Source organism: Petromyzon marinus, chromosome 84, assembly GCF_048934315.1.
Source record: "Petromyzon marinus isolate PM22_M1 ecotype Great Lakes invasive population chromosome 84, UKy_Petmar_22M1.pri1.0, whole genome shotgun sequence".
Lineage (NCBI taxonomy): Eukaryota > Metazoa > Chordata > Hyperoartia > Petromyzontiformes > Petromyzontidae > Petromyzon > Petromyzon marinus.
Window position 1 is genome coordinate 2,557,524 of NC_133749.1, and position 18,312 is coordinate 2,575,835.

Sequence of the window (18,312 nt, forward strand, 5' to 3'; positions counted from 1 at the left end):
GTTGTCTGACCACACCCACCCTCACGTGACACATCGTCACAGTTGTCTGACCCCACCCTCACGTGACACATCGTCACAGTTGTCTGACCACACCCCCACCCTCACGTGACACATCGTCACAGGTGTCTGACCACACCCACCCTCACGTCACACATCGTCACAGGTGTCTGACCACACCCCCACCCACGTCACACATCGTCACAGGTGTCTGACCACACCCCCACCCTCACGTGACACATCGTCACAGGTGTCTGAGCACACCCCCACCCACGTCACACATCGTCACAGGTGTCTGACCCCCACCCACCCTCACGTCACACATCGTCACAGTTGTCTGACCCCCACACCCACCCTCACGTGACACATCGTCACAGGTGTCTGACCACACCCCCACCCTCACGTGACACATCGTCACAGGTGTCTGACCACACCCACCCTCATGTGACACATCGTCACAGGTGTCTGACCACACCCACTTTCACGTGACACATCGTCACAGGTGTCTGACCCCCACCCTCACGTGACACATCGTCACAGGTGTCTGACCACACCCCCACCCTCACGTGACACATCGTCACAGGTGTCTGACCACACCCCCCCCACCCACGTCACAGTTGTCTGACCACACCCCCACCCTCACGTGACACATCGTCACAGGTGTCTGACCTCACCCACCCTCATGTGACACATCGTCACAGGTGTCTGACCACATCCACCCTCACGTGACACATCGTCACAGGTGTATGACCACACCCACCCTCACGTGACACATCGTCACAGGTGTCTGACCACACCCACCCTCACGTGACACATCGTCACAGGTGTCTGACCACACCCCCACCCTCACGTGACACATCGTCACAGGTGTCTGACCACACCCCCCCCCACCCACGTCACAGTTGTCTGACCACACCCCCACCCTCACGTGACACATCGTCACAGGTGTCTGACCACACCCCCCCCCCCACCCACGTCACAGTTGTCTGACCACACCCCCACCCTCACGTGACACATCGTCACAGGTGTCTGACCACACCCACCCTCACGTGACACATCGTCACAGGTGTCTGACCACACCCCCCCCACCCACGTCACAGTTGTCTGACCACACCCCCACCCTCACGTGACACATCGTCACAGGTGTCTGACCACACCCCCACCCTCACGTGACACATCGTCACAGGTGTCTGACCACACCCCCCCCCACCCACGTCACAGTTGTCTGACCACACCCCCACCCTCACGTGACACATCGTCACAGGTGTCTGACCACACCCACCACCCCCCCCCCCACCCCCCCCCCCAGGTGCGTGACGTAATTTATGGACGGGCCCCTTAAGTAAAATTAAAAAAAAATAAACTATAAAAATATTTTAGGCAGGAAATGAATTTTCGTGCCACCGTGGAATGTTCGGTCACCCACAATGTGGTGGACTCCATGGCCAGGGGCCTCGCTGATTTTACTTTGTGCCACGTGCCACACGCGGTTACCACGACCCACTGTGCCGGGCTCCTACGTCAGGGGTGGTGGGTGGGGTGGGTGGGGTGGGTGGGGTGGTGGTGGGTGGGGTGGGTGGGTGGGGTGGGGGGCTGGGAAATATTTTTTCCGCCAATTGCCATTTGGATATTTAAAGGACATCATTCGCAGGCCGTACAAAAATTGATCGACTTAACAATGAGCCCGTTGATATTTGTTCAAACATTTCATTAACTCGCTAATGCGATGGGCTGGAACTGCAACTCTTTGGCGAGGCGTGGTGGTGATGATGTTAGCTGGGTATTGATGATGTTAGCTGGTATTGATGATGTTAGCTGGTATTGATGATGTTAGCTGGTATTGGTGATGTTAGCTGGTATTGGTAAAGTTAGCTGGTGTTATTGATGTTAGCTGGCTATTGGTGATGTTAGCTGGTATTGATGATGTTAGCTGGTGTTGGTGATGTTAGCTGGTATTGGTGATGTTAGCTGGTATTGGTGATGTTAGCTGGCTATTGATGATGTTAGCTGGCTATTGGTGATGTTAGTTGGTATTGATGATGTTAGCTGGTATTGATGATGTTAGCTGGCTATTGATGATGTTAGCTGGTATTGGTGATGTTAGCTGGTATTGGTGATGTTAGCTGGTATTGATGATGTTAGCTGGTATTGGTGATGTTAGCTGGTATTGGTGATGTTAGCTGGTATTGATGATGTTAGCTGGTATTGGTGATGTTAGCTGGTATTGATGATGTTAGCTGGTATTGGTGATGTTAGCTGGTATTGGTGATGTTAGCTGGTATTGGTGATGTTAGCTGGTATTGATGATGTTAGCTGGTATTGGTGATGTTAGCTGGTATTGATGATGTTAGCTGGTATTGGTGATGTTAGCTGGCTATTGGTGATGTTAGCTGGCTATTGATGATGTTAGCTGGCTATTGGTGATGTTAGCTGGTATTGGTGATGTTAGCTGGTATTGATGATGTTAGCTGGTATTGATGATTTTAGCTGGATATTGATGATGTTAGGTGGCTATTGATGATGTTAGCTGGCTATTGATGATGTTAGCTGGCTATTGGTGATGTTAGTTGGTATTGATGATGTTAGCTGGTATTGATGATGTTAGCTGGCTATTGATGATGTTAGCTGGTATTGGTGATGTTAGCTGGTATTGGTGATGTTAGCTGGTATTGATGATGTTAGCTGGTATTGGTGATGTTAGCTGGTATTGGTGATGTTAGCTGGTATTGATGATGTTAGCTGGTATTGGTGATGTTAGCTGGTATTGATGATGTTAGCTGGTATTGGTGATGTTAGCTGGTATTGGTGATGTTAGCTGGTATTGGTGATGTTAGCTGGTATTGATGATGTTAGCTGGTATTGGTGATGTTAGCTGGTATTGATGATGTTAGCTGGTATTGGTGATGTTAGCTGGCTATTGGTGATGTTAGCTGGCTATTGATGATGTTAGCTGGCTATTGGTGATGTTAGCTGGTATTGGTGATGTTAGCTGGCTATTGGTGATGTTAGCTGGCTATTGATGATGTTAGCTGGTATTGGTGATGTTAGCTGGCTATTGGTGATGTTAGCTGGTATTGGTGATGTTAGCTGGCTATTGGTGATGTTAGCTGGCTATTGATGATGTTGCTGTTACTCGCAACTGATTTTCCAGGTTTTGCTCCTCGATTTATTTAATTTCAAATCTCGCCTGCGGTTGCCTTGGCAGGGTCAGAGACCAAATGACTTAGCGGGCTTTGTACGGCCCGCGGGACGGACGTTTCGCACCCCCTGCCCTACGCAGGAACCCAGGCGGTAGGCCGGGGCAATCATCGCGCGGAATGACGGCAGCTCATCGGCCTCGTGGCTGATATCATCGTCGTCATCGTCGTCATCATCATCGTCGTCATCGTCATCGTCGTCATCGTCATCGTCATCATCGTCATCATCGTCATCGTCGTCATCGTCATCATCATCGTCATCATCGTCGTCATCGTCCTGTGTGAGAATTTACAGCGTGGATCCAGAGACTCATAGAGACTCATAGAGACTCAGAGACTCACAGAGACTTATAGAGACTCATAGTGACTCACAGAGACTCATAGAGACTCACAGAGACTCACAGAGACTTATAGAGACTCATAGAGACTCACAGAGACTCACAGAGACTCATAGAGACACACAGAGACTTATAGAGACTCAGATACTCACAGAGACTTATAGAGACTCATAGAGACTCACAGAGACTCAGAGACTCATAGAGACTCATAGAGACTCACAGAGACTTAGAGACTCAGATACTCACAGAGACTTATAGAGACTCACAGAGACTCGTAGAGACTCACAGAGACTCATAGAGACTCACAGAGACTCATAGAGACTCAGATACTCACAGAGACTTATAGAGATTTATAGAGACTCATAGAGACTCACAGAGACTCATAGAGACTCATATAAACTCATAGAGACTCAGAGACTCATAGAGACTCACAGAGACTTATAGAGACTCATAGAGACTTACAGAGACTCACAGAGTCCCATAGAGACTCAGAGACTTATAGAGACTCACAGAGACTTATAGAGACTCGTAGAGACTTACAGAGACTCACAGAGTCCCATAGAGACTCACAGAGACCCCGAGAGACTCACATAGATCCAGAGACTCACAGAGACCCGTAGAGACTCACAGAGACCCATAGAGACTCCCAGATCCTTATAGAGACCCGTAGAGACTCACAGAGACTCACAGAGACTCGTAGAGACTCACAGAGACCCATAGAGACTCACAGAGACCCATATAGACTCACAGAGACCCGGAGAGACCCACAGAGACCCACAGAGACTCACAGAGACTCACATAGACTTATAGAGACCCGTAGAGACTCACAGAGATCTACAGAGACTCACAGAGACCCCTAGAGACTCACAGAGATCCAGAGACCCGTAGAGACTCACAGAGACTCACAGAGACCCCTAGAGACTAACATATTCCCATAGAGACTCACAGAGACCCGTAGACACTCACAGATTCCCAGAGACTCACAGAGATCCCCTAGAGACTCACAGAGACCCCTAGAGACTCATAGAGACCTCTAGAGACTCACAGAGACCCCTAGAGACTCACAGAGACCCCTAGAGACTCACAGATACCCCTAGAGACTCACAGAGATCCAGAGACCCGTAGAGACTCACAGAGACCCCTAGAGACTAACATATTCCCATAGAGATTCACAGAGACCCATAGAGACTCACAGAGACCCCTAGAGACTCACAGAGACCAGTAGAGACTCACAGAGATCCAGAGACCCATAGAGACTCACAGAGACTCACAGAGACCCCTAGAGACTCACAGAGACCCCTAGAGACTCACAGAGACCCCTAGAGACTCACAGAGACCCCTAGAGACTCACAGAGATCCCCTGAAGACTCACAGATACACCCAGGGACTCACAGATACACCTAGAGACCCACACACATCGAGACCCATGCTCTAAACTCCGTTTATCTGCACCAGTTAACGCCCGCACTGAGCTGCGATGCAAGTCGCCCTTTCACCCAGACAGGCATTGGCCTGGCCAATCATCGCACGGAATCATAGAAGCTCAACCACAGCGGCTGATATCGTCATCTTCGCAGGGACCACCACGACGTAGAGGGGGCGAGAGAGACGCAGACTCCGAATACACAGCAGCAGCCAGGGCATAGTCAGGGTCCGGGATCGAACCCACGGACCTCCTGCGTGCCGGGAGAGGGAGTTAACATCTCGCCCCCCCCCCCCCCCCCCCGACCCACCAAACCCAACCCATCACACCGCGAACCAATAACCCCTAACCCCAAGCCGAACCCGTGGGAGGGTGGGCGGGCGGGGGAGTGGGCGGGGTGGGCGACAATATCCTCCGTGCGCAAAATGACGACGCTTTGGAACGTAAATTAAAATATAAAGTATAACAATAACAACAACAATAGGGGTTTTTCCTCCCCCCGTTTTTCCGGCAAGAAAACCGAAACCTTTTAAAAAGGGTTCATGTCTACTGCATTAGCCACAGCACCTGCAGTCAAAATGCAAACAAAAGACATACTGTGATAATATACGCATTTGTCCTTATCACGGTATGTCTTTTGTTTGCATTTCGACTGCAGGTATCGTGGTTAATGCCGTAGACATCAATCCTCGTTAAACAAAAAAAAGATTTCAGTTTTTTTTTGCCAGAACAAAGGGGGAACAACCCCTACCATTGTTATATTGTGGTACCGGCCAAGGAGGTCTAATGATACAGATAACATATAAAGATACAGCAAAACGGACGGGGGGAGTAGCGGGGTAGGTGGCACGGGTAGTGGTGGAGGAAGTAGTGGGGGGGGGGGAGCAGTCCATAAATGACGTCACGCGATGATTTAGGAGGATTTTTGACCCCCCCCAAAAAAATAAATAAAACGATTTAAAGCTTTCGTTACTGCAAGGATTCATCTTCTTTGGTTCTTTCGGTAAAGTCACCACCACCACCACGTAGAATGAGAATAAAAATAATAAGTTGATCAAATAAAATAACACAATAAAAATTCTCACGACGTTTCGGCCACAACGCAAGCGGCCTTCATCAACTTATTATTTTTATTCTCGTTCTACGTGGTGGTGGTGGTGGCGACTTTGCCGAAAGGGCCAAAGGGGACCGATAAAACGCCCTTCAAATCGCTTTTAAACTATTTGCTTGAAGGTCCGCGCTCTGAGCGTGGCTGTGCGTTCACTCCAGCGCTGTCCTCGAGACAGCCCGGTCCCTTCACCTGATGAAGGCCGCTTGTGTTGTGGCCGAAACGCCGTGAGAATTTTGTTGCTTTGTTTTTTTACCCACGTCACTTCACCGAATAGAACCAAAGAGTATAAACTATTTGTCACTGTAGCGCGTGTTTAATGTGGCGCTGCACACTCTGATGTGGCAGGAGAAGACATTCGTTATGTAATTAAATTTTGATTTAAAGCGTTCGTGAGTGCAGGGGAGTCATATGATTGGTTATTTAGGTAAAGTCACCACCACGTTAGAAGGGAAACAATAAAATAATACAAATATAAAACAATACAATTAGTATTCTTGGTTCTTTCGGTAAAGTCACCACCACGTAGAAGGGAAACAATAAAATAATAAAAATATAAAACAATAAAATTATTATTCTTGGTTCTTTCGGTAAAGTCACCACCACGTTGAAGGGAAACAATAAAATAATAAAAATATAAAACAATTAAATTATTGTAAAACAATTAAATTCTTATTCTTGGTTCTTTCGGTAAAGTCACCACCATGTAGAAGGGAAACAATAAAATAATAAAAATATAAAACAATAAAATTATTGTAAAACAATAAAATTAGTATTCTTGGTTCTTTCGGTAAAGTCACCACCACCGCGTAGAAGGGAAACAATAAAATAATAAAAATATAAAACAATACAATTATTGTAAAACAATAAAATTAGCATTCTTGGTACTTTCGGTAAAGTCACCACCACGTTAGAAGGGAAACAATAAAATAATAAAAATATACAAAACAATATTGTTTCATATATATATTTTTATCATTTTATTGTTTCCCTTCTACGTGGTGACTTTACCGAAAGAACCAAGGCTATAAGTAGAACGTGTTGTCTGCATTCAAAGTTGCGCAATTTTGATGTGACGTCACATTCCTCAAACCACCCACCCCCCTCCGCCTAGGTGGTGCGTGACGTCATTTATGAACGGCCCCTAGGAAATGTACGGTAAGTAGTAGCGAAGGTAGTTGAAGTAGTAGGGAATGTCCAGGAAGAGAGGTAAGTGGTCGAGATGACGGCACGGGAAGTCGGGAGGATACACGAAGGAAGGTCAGTACAATAAATAGGAGGGCACTCAAACATAGCGCGTTACAGCCGGGCCTATTTACAGGTGAGTGGCACAGGAAGTGGATACCTAACCGTGCCCCTGTGGGAGTGGAGTGGCAAGCACAGGGAGTAGGCGGAGCTACAGGGAGTAGGCGGAGCTACAGGGAGTGGGCGGGGCTACGCCGGGAGTAGGCGGAGCTACGCCGGGAGTTGGCGGAGCTACAGGGAGTAGGCGGGGCTATTTACAGGTGAGTGGCACAGGAAGTGGTGAGGGACGGCACAGGAAGTGGAACCAAACCGTGTCTCTGTGGGAGTGGAGTGGCAAGCACAGGGAGTAGGCGGAGCTACAGGGAGTAGGCGGAGCTACGCCGGGAGTAGGCGGAGCTACGCCGGGAGTAGACGGAGCTACAGGGAGTAGGTGGAGCTACAGGGAGTAGGCGGAGCTACAGGGAGTAGGCGGAGCTACAGGGAGTAGGCGGGGCTATTTACAGGTGAGTGGCACAGGAAGTGGATACCTAACCGTGCCCCTGTGGGAGTGGAGTGGCAAGCACAGGGAGTAGGCGGAGCTACAGGGAGTAGGCGGAGCTACAGGGAGTAGGCGGATCTACAGGGAGTAGGCGGAGCTACAGGGAGTAGGCGGAGCTACGCCGGGAGTAGGCGGAGCTACAGGGAGTAGGCGGAGCTACAGGGAGTAGGCGGAGCTACGCCGGGAGTAGGCGGAGCTACAGGGAGTAGGCGGAGCTACAGGGAGTAGGCGGAGCTACAGGGAGTAGGCGGAACTACAGGGAGTAGGCGGGGCTATTTACAGGTGAGTGGCACAGGAAGTGGAGACCTAACCGTGCCCCTGTGGGAGTGGAGTGGCAGCACAGGGAGTAGGCGGAGCTACAGGGAGTAGGCGGAGCTACAGGGAGTAGGCGGGGCTACAGGGAGTAGGTGGAGCTACAGGGAGTAGGCGGAGCTACAGGGAGTAGGCGGGGCTATTTACAGGTGAGTGGCACAGGAAGTGGAGACCTAACCGTGCCCCTGTGGGAGTGGAGTGGCAGCACAGGGAGTAGGTGGAGCTACAGGGAGTAGGTGGAGCTACAGGGAGTAGGCGGAGCTACACCGGGAGTAGGTGGAGCTACGCCGGGAGTGGGCGGAGCTACAGGGAGTAGGCGGAGCTACGCCGGGAGTAGGCGGAGCTACAGGGAGTAGGCGGAGCTACAGGGAGTAGGCGGAGCTACAGGGAGGGGGCGAAGCTACTGGGAGTAGGCGGAGCTACAGGGAGTAGGCGGAGCTACAGGGAGTAGGCGGAGCTACGCCGGGAGTAGGCGGAGCTACAGGGAGTAGGCGGAGCTACAGGGAGTAGGCGGAGCTACACCGGGAGTAGGCGGGGCTACAGGGAGTAGGCGGGGCTATTTACAGGTGAGTGGCACAGGAAGTGGTGAGGGACGGCACAGGAAGTGGAACCTAACCGTGCCCCTGTGGGAGTGGCAGCACAGGGAGTAGGCGGAGCTACAGGGAGTAGGCGGAGCTACAGGGAGGGGGCGAAGTTACGCCGGGAGTAGGCGGAGCTACAGGGAGTAGGCGTCGCTGCAAGGAGTAGGCGGTGCTACAGGAAGTAGGCGGTGCTACAGGGAGAAGGCGGAGCTACAGGGAGTAGGCGGAGCTACAGGGAGTAGGCGGAGCTACACCGGGAGTAGGCGGGGCTACAGGGAGTAGGCGGGGCTATTTACAGGTGAGTGGCACAGGAAGTGGTGAGGGACGGCACAGGAAGTGGAACCTAACCGTGCCCCTGTGGGAGTGGCAGCACAGGGAGTAGGCGGAGCTACAGGGAGTAGGCGGAGCTACAGGGAGGGGGCGAAGCTACGCCGGGAGTAGGCGGAGCTACAGGGAGTAGGCGTCGCTGCAAGGAGTAGGCGGTGCTACAGGAAGTAGTCGGAGCTACAGGGAGAAGGCGGAGCTACAGGGAGTAGGCGGAGCTACAGGGAGTAGGCGGCACGGCACGGGTAAGTGGGGGGTGGCGCCGCTGCAAGTTGATGGAATTAGACAGGAAGTAGGTGGGCGGGGCAGCAGGGAGTGGTGCAGTTAGACAGGAAGTAGGTGGGCGGGGCAGCAGGGAGTAGTGCAGTTAGACAGGAAGTAGGTGGGCGGGGCTTGCAGGGAGTGGTGCAGTTAGACAGGAAGTAGGGGGGCGGGGCTTGCAGTGAGTGGTGCAAATAGACAGGAAGTAGGTGGGCGGGGCAGCAGGGAGTGGCACCATTAGACAGGAAGTAGGTGGGCGGGGCAGCACAAGGAATGTCACCGAGAGGGGGTGGGGACATGGACAGCACACGGCTGCCCGTTTTGCGCAACACGCCGACACCGGCAACACGCCGGTGTACGCCGGTGTACACCGGCAACACGCCGGTGTACACCGGCAAACGCCGCCGGTACACGCAACACACCGGCACCACGCCCCCCCCCCCCCCCCCCCTACACGTGCTGCTGCTGCTGCTGCTGCTGCAGCTTGCCGGCGTGCTCCACAGCGACGCGCACCAGGATGGCGTCGTCCCTCACGAAGCCGCCGTCCCTCATCTCCTCGTGGGTCACGAACCGCGGGTAGCCGAACCCCAACGCCGCCCCGTCAGACCCCACGCCGCCGCCGCCGCCGCCGCCCACCGCCGCGAAGCTCGACCCGGCCAACTGCGGCACCACCGGCGGCGTCGCCAGCGAGAGGACGCCGGCCGGGACCGCCGGCGGTGGCGGCGGCCCCGGCCCCGGTGCTGCCGCCGGCCCCGGCCCCGGCCCCGGCCCCGGCCCCGCCACCGGAGCCGCCGGAGCCGCCGGGGCCGCCGAGGCGACCGCGGCCGCCGGCGCCGTGGGCTTCTGGAAGTGCTTCCACGCCGGGTCCGGCGTGAACGCCCGGTAGATGTGCCGGGGCGGCTCCGGGGGAGGCGCCGGCGGTGCCGCCGCCGGGTACGGCCCCGGCGCTACGGGCCTGGCGGGCTGCTGCTGCTGCTGGTGCTGCTGCTGCTGCTGGTGCTGCTGGTGCTGCTGGTGCTGCGGCTGGTGGTGGTGGTGGTGGTGGTTGTTCGCCGCGTTGCCGCTCCTGCCGACGCCGCCGCCGCCGCCGCCGCCGCTGCTGCCGCTGCTGCTGCTGCTCGTGGTGCTACCGTTACAGTTGTTGTTGTTTTCGGCCGAGTGCGGGCCCGGTGGGGGAGGCCGGGCCGGATGCGGCGGCGTCAAAACGTTTGCCGGTCCTCCCCCTCCCCCTCCCGCCGACGCCGACGCGGCCGCGGCCGCAGCCGCGGCCGCGGCCGCCGCGGCCACGGCCGCGGCGACTGGGGTCCCGGTGGAGGAGGGGCAGGAGGGGCCGCCCTGGTGCAGCAGCGAGAAGGAGAGGCGGTGCGGGAAGGGCCAGGGGAGGATGTTGTCGTAAGGGCCGGCCACCAGGCGCACGTACAGGGACAGGTGGGAACCCTCGCCGCTGCCATTGCCGTTGAGGAAGGCGGTGACCTGCAGCTTGTAGCCGTAGCTGGGGGGTGGGGGGGGGTGGTGGGGGGGGGGGTGGGGGTGGGGGGAGAGGTGGGGGGGTTTCAGGCTGCCCGCATACGCACACACACTCACGTACGCACGCACTCACGTACACACACACTCGCTAGCACACACTAGCACACTCGCTAGCACACACTCACGTACACACACACTCACGTACACACACACACTCACGTACACACACACACTCACGTACGCACGCACACTCACGTACGCACGCACACTCACGTACGCACGCACACTCACGTACACACACACTCACATTCACACGTACGCACGTACGCACGCACTCACGCACTCACGTACACACGCACTCACGTACACACACACTCATGTACACACACACTCGCTAGCACATACTCGCACCTAGACTCACTCACGAACACAAAGATCCCCCATATAGCCTTAACAGACTGTAGGGGCAAGTGCTGTTAGCGAGCACCTATGAAGGCCGGCACGGCACACGAGGGGGTGGGTGGCCAGCACCACTCACTGCAAGCCCCGCCCACCTACTTCCTGTATAATTGCGCCACTCCCTGCAAGCCCCGCCCACCTACTTCCTGTCTAATTGCACCACTCCCTGCTGCCCCGCCCACCTACTTCCTGTCTAATTGCACCACTCCCTGCTAGCCCCGCCCACCTACTTCCTGTCTAATTGCACCACTCCCTAATGCCCCGCCCACCTACTTCCTGTCTAATTGCACCACTCCCTGCAAGCCCCGCCCACCTACTTCCTGTCTAATTGCACCACTCCCTGCTAGCCCCACCCACCTACTTCCTGTCTAATTGCACCACTCCCTGCTAGCCCCACCCACCTACTTCCTGTCTAATTGCACCACTCCCTGCTAGCCCCGCCCACCTACTTCCTGTCTAATTGCACCACTCCATGCAGCCCCGCCCACCTACTTCCTGTCTAATTGCACAACTTCCTATAGCCCCGCCCACCTACTTCCTGTCTAATTGCACCACTCCCTGCAGCCCCGCCCACCTACTTCCTGTCTAATTGCACCACTCCCTGCAAGCCCCGCCCACCTACTTCCTGTCTAATTGCACCACCCCCTATAGCCCCGCCCACCTACTTCCTGTCTAATTGCGCCAGTCCCTGCAAGCCCCGCCCACCTACTTCCTGTCTAATTGCACCACTCCCTAATGCCCCGCCCACCTACTTCCTGTCTAATTGCACCACTCCCTGCTGCCCCGCCCACCTACTTCCTGTCTAACTACACCACTCCCTGCTGCCCCGCCCACCTACTTCCTGTCTAATTGCAGCACTCCCTGCAAGCCCCGCCCACCTACTTCCTGTCTAATTGCACCACTCCCTGCAAGCCCCGCCCACCTACTTCCTGTCTAATTGCACCACTCCCTATAGCCCCGCCCACCTACTTCCTGTCTAATTGCACCACTCCCTATAGCCCCGCCCACCTACTTCCTGTCTAATTGCACCACTCCCTATAGCCCCGCCCACCTACTTCCTGTCTAATTGCACCACTCCCTATAGTCCCGCCCACCTACTTCCTGTCTAATTGTACCACTCCCTGCAAGCCCCACCCACCTACTTCCTGTCTAATTGCACCACTCCCTATAGCCCCGCCCACCTACTTCCTGTCTAATTGCACCACTCCCTGCTAGCCTCGCCCACCTACTTCCTGTCTAATTGCACCACTCCCTGCAAGCCCCACCCACCTACTTCCTGTCTAATTGCACCACTCCCTGCTAGCCCCGCCCACCTACTTCCTGTCTAATTGCACCACTCCCTGCAGCCCCGCCCACCTACTTCCTGTCTAATTGCACCACTCCCTATAGCCCTGCCCACCTACTTCCTGTCTAGTTGCACCACTCCCTGCAGCCCCGCCCACCTACTTCCTGTGTAATTGCACCACTCCCTGCAAGCCCCGCCCACCTACTTCCTGTCCAATTGCACCACTCCCTATAGCCCCGCCCACCTACTTCCTGTCTAATTGCGCCACTCCTTGCAAGCCCCGCCCACCTACTTCCTGTCTAATTGCACCACTCCCTAATGCCCCGCCCACCTACTTCCTGTCTAATTGCACCACTCCCTGCTGCCCCGCCCACCTACTTCCTGTCTAACTACACCACTCCCTGCTGCCCCGCCCACCTACTTCCTGTCTAATTGCAGCACTCCCTGCAAGCCCCGCCCACCTACTTCCTGTCTAATTGCACCACTCCCTGCAAGCCCCGCCCACCTACTTCCTATCTAATTGCACCACTCCCTGCAAGCCCCGCCCACCTACTTCCTGTCTAACTGCACCACTCCCTGCTGCCCCGCCCACCCACATCCTGTCTAATTGCAGCACTCCCTATAGCCCCGCCCACCTACTTCCTGTCTAACTGCACCACTCCCTATAGCCCCGCTCACCTACTTCCTATCTAATTGCACCACTCCCTGCAAGCCCCGCCCACCTACTTCCTGTCTAACTGCACCACTCCATGCTGCCCCGCCCACCCACTTCCTGTCTAATTGCAGCACTCCCTATAGCCCCGCCCACCTACTTCCTGTCTAATTGCACCACTCCCTATAGCCCCGCTCACCTACTTCCTGTCTAATTGCACCACTCCCTGCAAGCCCCGCCCACCTACTTCCTGTCTAATTGCACCACTCCCCATAGCCCGGCCCACCTACTTCCTGTCTAATTGCACCACTCCCTGCAAGCCCCGCCCACCTACTTCCTGTCTAATTGCACCACTCCCTATAGCCACGCCCACCTACTTCCTGTCTAATTGCACCACTCCCTGCAAGCCCCGCCCACCTACTTCCTGTCAAATTGCACCACTCCCTGCAGCCCCGCCCACCTACTTCCTGTCTAATTGCACAACTTCCTATAGCCCCGCCCACCTACTTCCTGTCTAATTGCACCACTCCCTGCAGCCCCGCCCACCTACTTCCTATCTAATTGCACCACTCCCTGCAAGCCCCGCCCACCTACTTCCTGTCTAATTGCACCACTCCCTATAGCCCCGCCCACCTACTTCCTGTCTAATTGCACCACTCCCTAATGCCCCGCCCACCTACTTCCTGTCTAATTGCACCACTCCCTGCTGCCCCGCCCACCTACTTCCTGTCTAACTACACCACTCCCTGCTGCCCCGCCCACCTACTTCCTGTCTAATTGCAAAACTCCCTGCAAGCCCCGCCCACCTACTTCCTGTCTAATTGCACCACTCCCTGCAAGCCCCGCCCACCTACTTCCTGTCTAATTGCACCACTCCCTATAGCCCCACCCACCTACTTCCTGTCTAATTGCACCACTCCTGCTGCCCCGCCCACCTACTTCCTGTCTAATTGCACCACTCCCTATAGCCCCACCCACCTACTTCCTGTCTAATTGCACCACTCCCTGTAGCCCCGCCCACCTACTTCCTGTCTAACTGCACCACTCCCTGCTGCCCCGCCCACCTATTTCCTGTCTAACTGCACCACTCACTGCAAGCCCCGCCCACCTACTTCCTATCTAATTGCACCACTCCCTGCAAGCCCCACCCACCTACTTCCTGTCTAATTGCACCACTCCCGAATGCCCCGCCCACCTACTTCCTGTCTAATTGCACCACTCCCTGCAAGCCCCGCCCACCTACTTCCTGTCTAATTGCACCACTGCCCATAGCCCCGCCAACCTACATCCTGTCTAATTGCACCACTCCCTGCAAGCCCCACCCACCTACTTCCTGTCTAATTGCACCACTCCCTATAGCCCCGCCCACCTACTTCCTGTCTAATTGCACCACTCCCTGCAAGCCCTGCCCACCTACTTCCTGTCTAATTGCACCACTCCCTGCTGCCCCGCCCACCTACTTCCTGTCTAATTGCACCACTCCCTGCAAGCCCCGCCCACCTACTTCCTGTCTAATTGCACCACTCCCGAATGCCCCGCCCACCTACTTCCTGTCTAATTGCACCACTCCCTGCAAGCCCCGCCCACCTACTTCCTGTCTAATTGCACCACTGCCCATAGCCCCGCCAACCTACATCCTGTCTAATTGCACCACTCCCTGCAAGCCCCACCCACCTACTTCCTGTCTAATTGCACCACTCCCTATAGCCCCGCCCACCTACTTCCTGTCTAATTGCACCACTCCCTGCAAGCCCCGCCAACCTACATCCTGTCTAATTGCACCACTCCCTGCAAGCCCCACCCACCTACTTCCTGTCTAATTGCACCACTCCCTATAGCCCCGCCCACCTACTTCCTGTCTAATTGCACCACTCCCTGCAAGCCCCGCCCACCTACTTCCTGTCTAATTGCGCCACTCCCTGCTGCCCCGCCCACCTACTTCCTGTCTAATTGCACCACTCCCTGCAAGCCCCGCCCACCTACATCCTGTCTAATTGCACCACTCCCGAATGCCCCGCCCACCCACTTCCTGTCTAAATGCACCACTCCCTGCTGCCCCGCCCACCTACTTCCTGTCTAATTGCACCACTCCCGAATGCCCCGCCCACCTACTTCCTGTCTAATTGCACCACTCCCGAATGCCCCGCCCACCTACTTCCTGTCTAATTGCACCACTCCCGAATGCCCCGCCCACCTACTTCCTGTCTAATTGCACCACTCCCTAATGCCCCGCCCACCTACTACCAGCACATCACCGCCTACTGCCTCACGTTTACTTCCTGTGTAATGTCGCCCACTGCTTCCTGCACGCTCACCCACACGCTCACCCACTCACCCACACGCTCACCCACACGCTCACCCGCACGCTCACCCACACGCTCACCCACTCACTCACCCACTCACACGCTCACCCACTCGTACCGGTGAGTGTAGAACGGCTGACTCAGCAGCTCCCTCTCACCCACTCACTCACACACTCACCCACTCACTCACACACTCACTCACTCACCCACTCATTCACTCACTCACACACTCACTCACTCGTACCGGTGAGTGTAGAACGGATGACTCAGCAGCTCCCTCTCACTCACTCACACACTCACTCACACACTCACTCACTCACTCACCCACACACTCACTCACTCACACACTCACCCACACACTCACTCACCCACTCACCCACACACTCACTCACCCACTCACACACCCACTCACTCACCCACACACTCACCCACTCACTCACCCACTCACACGCTCACCCACTTGTACCGGTGAGTGTAGAATGGCTGACTCAGCAGCTCCCTCTCATCTCACTCACACTCACTCACACACTCACTCACACACTCACCCACTCACTCACTCACACACTCACCCACACACTCACTCACCCACTCACCCACACACTCACTCACCCACTCACACACCCACTCACTCACCCACACACTCACCCACTCACTCACCCACTCACACGCTCACCCACTTGTACCGGTGAGTGTAGAATGGCTGACTCAGCAGCTCCCTCTCATCTCACTCACACTCACTCACACACTCACCCACACGCTCACCCACTCACTCACCCACACGCTCACCCACACACTCACCCACTCACTCACCCACACGCTCAACCACTCACACGCTCACCCACTCGTACCAGTGAGTGTAGAACGGCTGACTCAGCAGCTCCCTCTCACTCACTCACCCACTAACTCACTCACTCACCCACACACTCACTCACTCACCCACTCACTCACTCACCCATTCACTCACCCACTCACCCACACACTCACCCACACACTCACCCACTCGCTCACCCACTCACTCACCCACCCACACGCTCACTCACTCGTACCGGTGAGTGTAGAACGGCTGACTCAGCAGCTCCCTCTCATCTCACTCACTCACCCACTCACTCACCCACACACTCACCCACACACTCACTCACACACTCACCCACTCACTCACCCACTCACTCACCCACTCACCCACACACTCACTCACACACTCACCCACTCACTCACCCACTCACCCACTCACTCACCCACTCACACGCTCACCCACTCGTACCGGTGAGTGTAGAATGGCTGACTCAGCAGCTCCCTCTCACTCACTCACACACTCACCCACACGCTCACCCACTCACTCACTCACCCACTCACTCACTCACACACTCACACACTCACCCACTCACTCACACACTCACCCACCCACTCACACACTCACCCACACGCTCACACACTCACACACTCACCCACTCACCCACCCACTCACACACTCACTCACACACTCACACACTCACACACCCACTCACTCACCCACTCACTCACCCACTCACTCACCCACTCACTCACACTCACCCACACACTCACACACTCACCCACACACTCACCCACTCACTCACCCATTCACTCACCCACCCACTCACTCACTCACTCACCCACACACTCGTACCGGTGAGTGTAGAACGGCTGACTCAGCAGCTCCCTCTCACTCACTCACACACTCACTCACACACTCACCCACTCACACACTCACCCACTCACTCACTCACCCACTCACCCACTCACTCACCCACTCACCCATTCACTCACTCACTCACACACTTACTCACCCACCCACTCACCCATTCACTCACTCACTCACTCACCCACTCACCCACTCATCCCACTCACTCACACACCCACTCACTCACCCACTCGTACCGGTGAGTGTAGAATGGCTGACTCAGCAGCTCCCTCTCACTCACTCACCCACACGCTCACCCACTCACTCACTCACCCACCCACACGCTCACCCACTCGTACCGGTGAGTGTAGAATGGCTGACTCAGCAGCTCCCTCTCATCTCACTCACACACTCACTCACCCACGCACTCACCCATTCACTCACTCACTCACCCACTCACCCACTCATCCCACTCACTCACACACCCACTCACTCACCCACTCACCCACTCACACACACACTCACTCACACACTCACCCACTCACACGCTCACCCACTCGTACCGGTGAGTGTAGAATGGATGACGCAGCAGCTCCCTCTCACTCACTCACACACTCACTCACACGCTCACCCACTCACTCATACACTCACTCACCCACTCACACACTCACTCACACACCCACTCACTCACCCACTCACTCACACACTCACTCACTCGCTCACCCACACGCTAACCCACTCACCCACCCACTCACCCACACGCTCACCCACTCACCCACCCACTCACTCACACACCCACTCACACACCCACTCACTAACCCACTCACTCACACGCTCACCCACTCGTACCGGTGAGTGTAGAATGGCTGACTCAGCAGCTCCCTCTCATCTCACCCACTCACTCACACACACACTCACTCACACACACACTCACTCACCCACTCACCCACCCACTCACCCACTCGTACCGGTGAGTGTAGAACGGCTGACTCAGCAGCTCCCTCTCATCTCACTCACTCACCCACTCACTCACCCACCCACACGCTCACCCACTCACTCACTCGTACCGGTGAGTGTAGAACGGCTGACTCAGCAGCTCCCTCTCATCTCACTCACACACCCACTCACCCACTCACTCACCCACTCACCCACTCACCCACCCACTCACCCACTCGTACCGGTG

The 18,312-nt window shown here is 55.5% G+C and overlaps 1 protein-coding gene across 5 annotated transcripts in view; it reads right to left on the reverse strand.

The window, feature by feature from the left end:
- Positions 1-1,352: 1,352 nt before the first annotated feature.
- The window catches only part of LOC116936827 (TNF receptor-associated factor 4), a 75,051-nt gene continuing 58,091 nt past the window's right edge, over positions 1,353-18,312 (reverse strand). For 4 of the 5 annotated variants that reach the window (XM_076057746.1, XM_076057747.1, XM_076057749.1 and 1 more), the window contains exon 9: positions 1,353-10,816. In XM_076057746.1, the coding sequence (XP_075913861.1) occupies positions 9,775-10,816 (1,042 nt within the window). In that variant the 3' untranslated portion in view covers positions 1,353-9,774. The remainder of the gene's footprint in view (positions 10,817-18,312) is intronic. The other variant, XR_012931308.1, reaches the window with a different exon arrangement.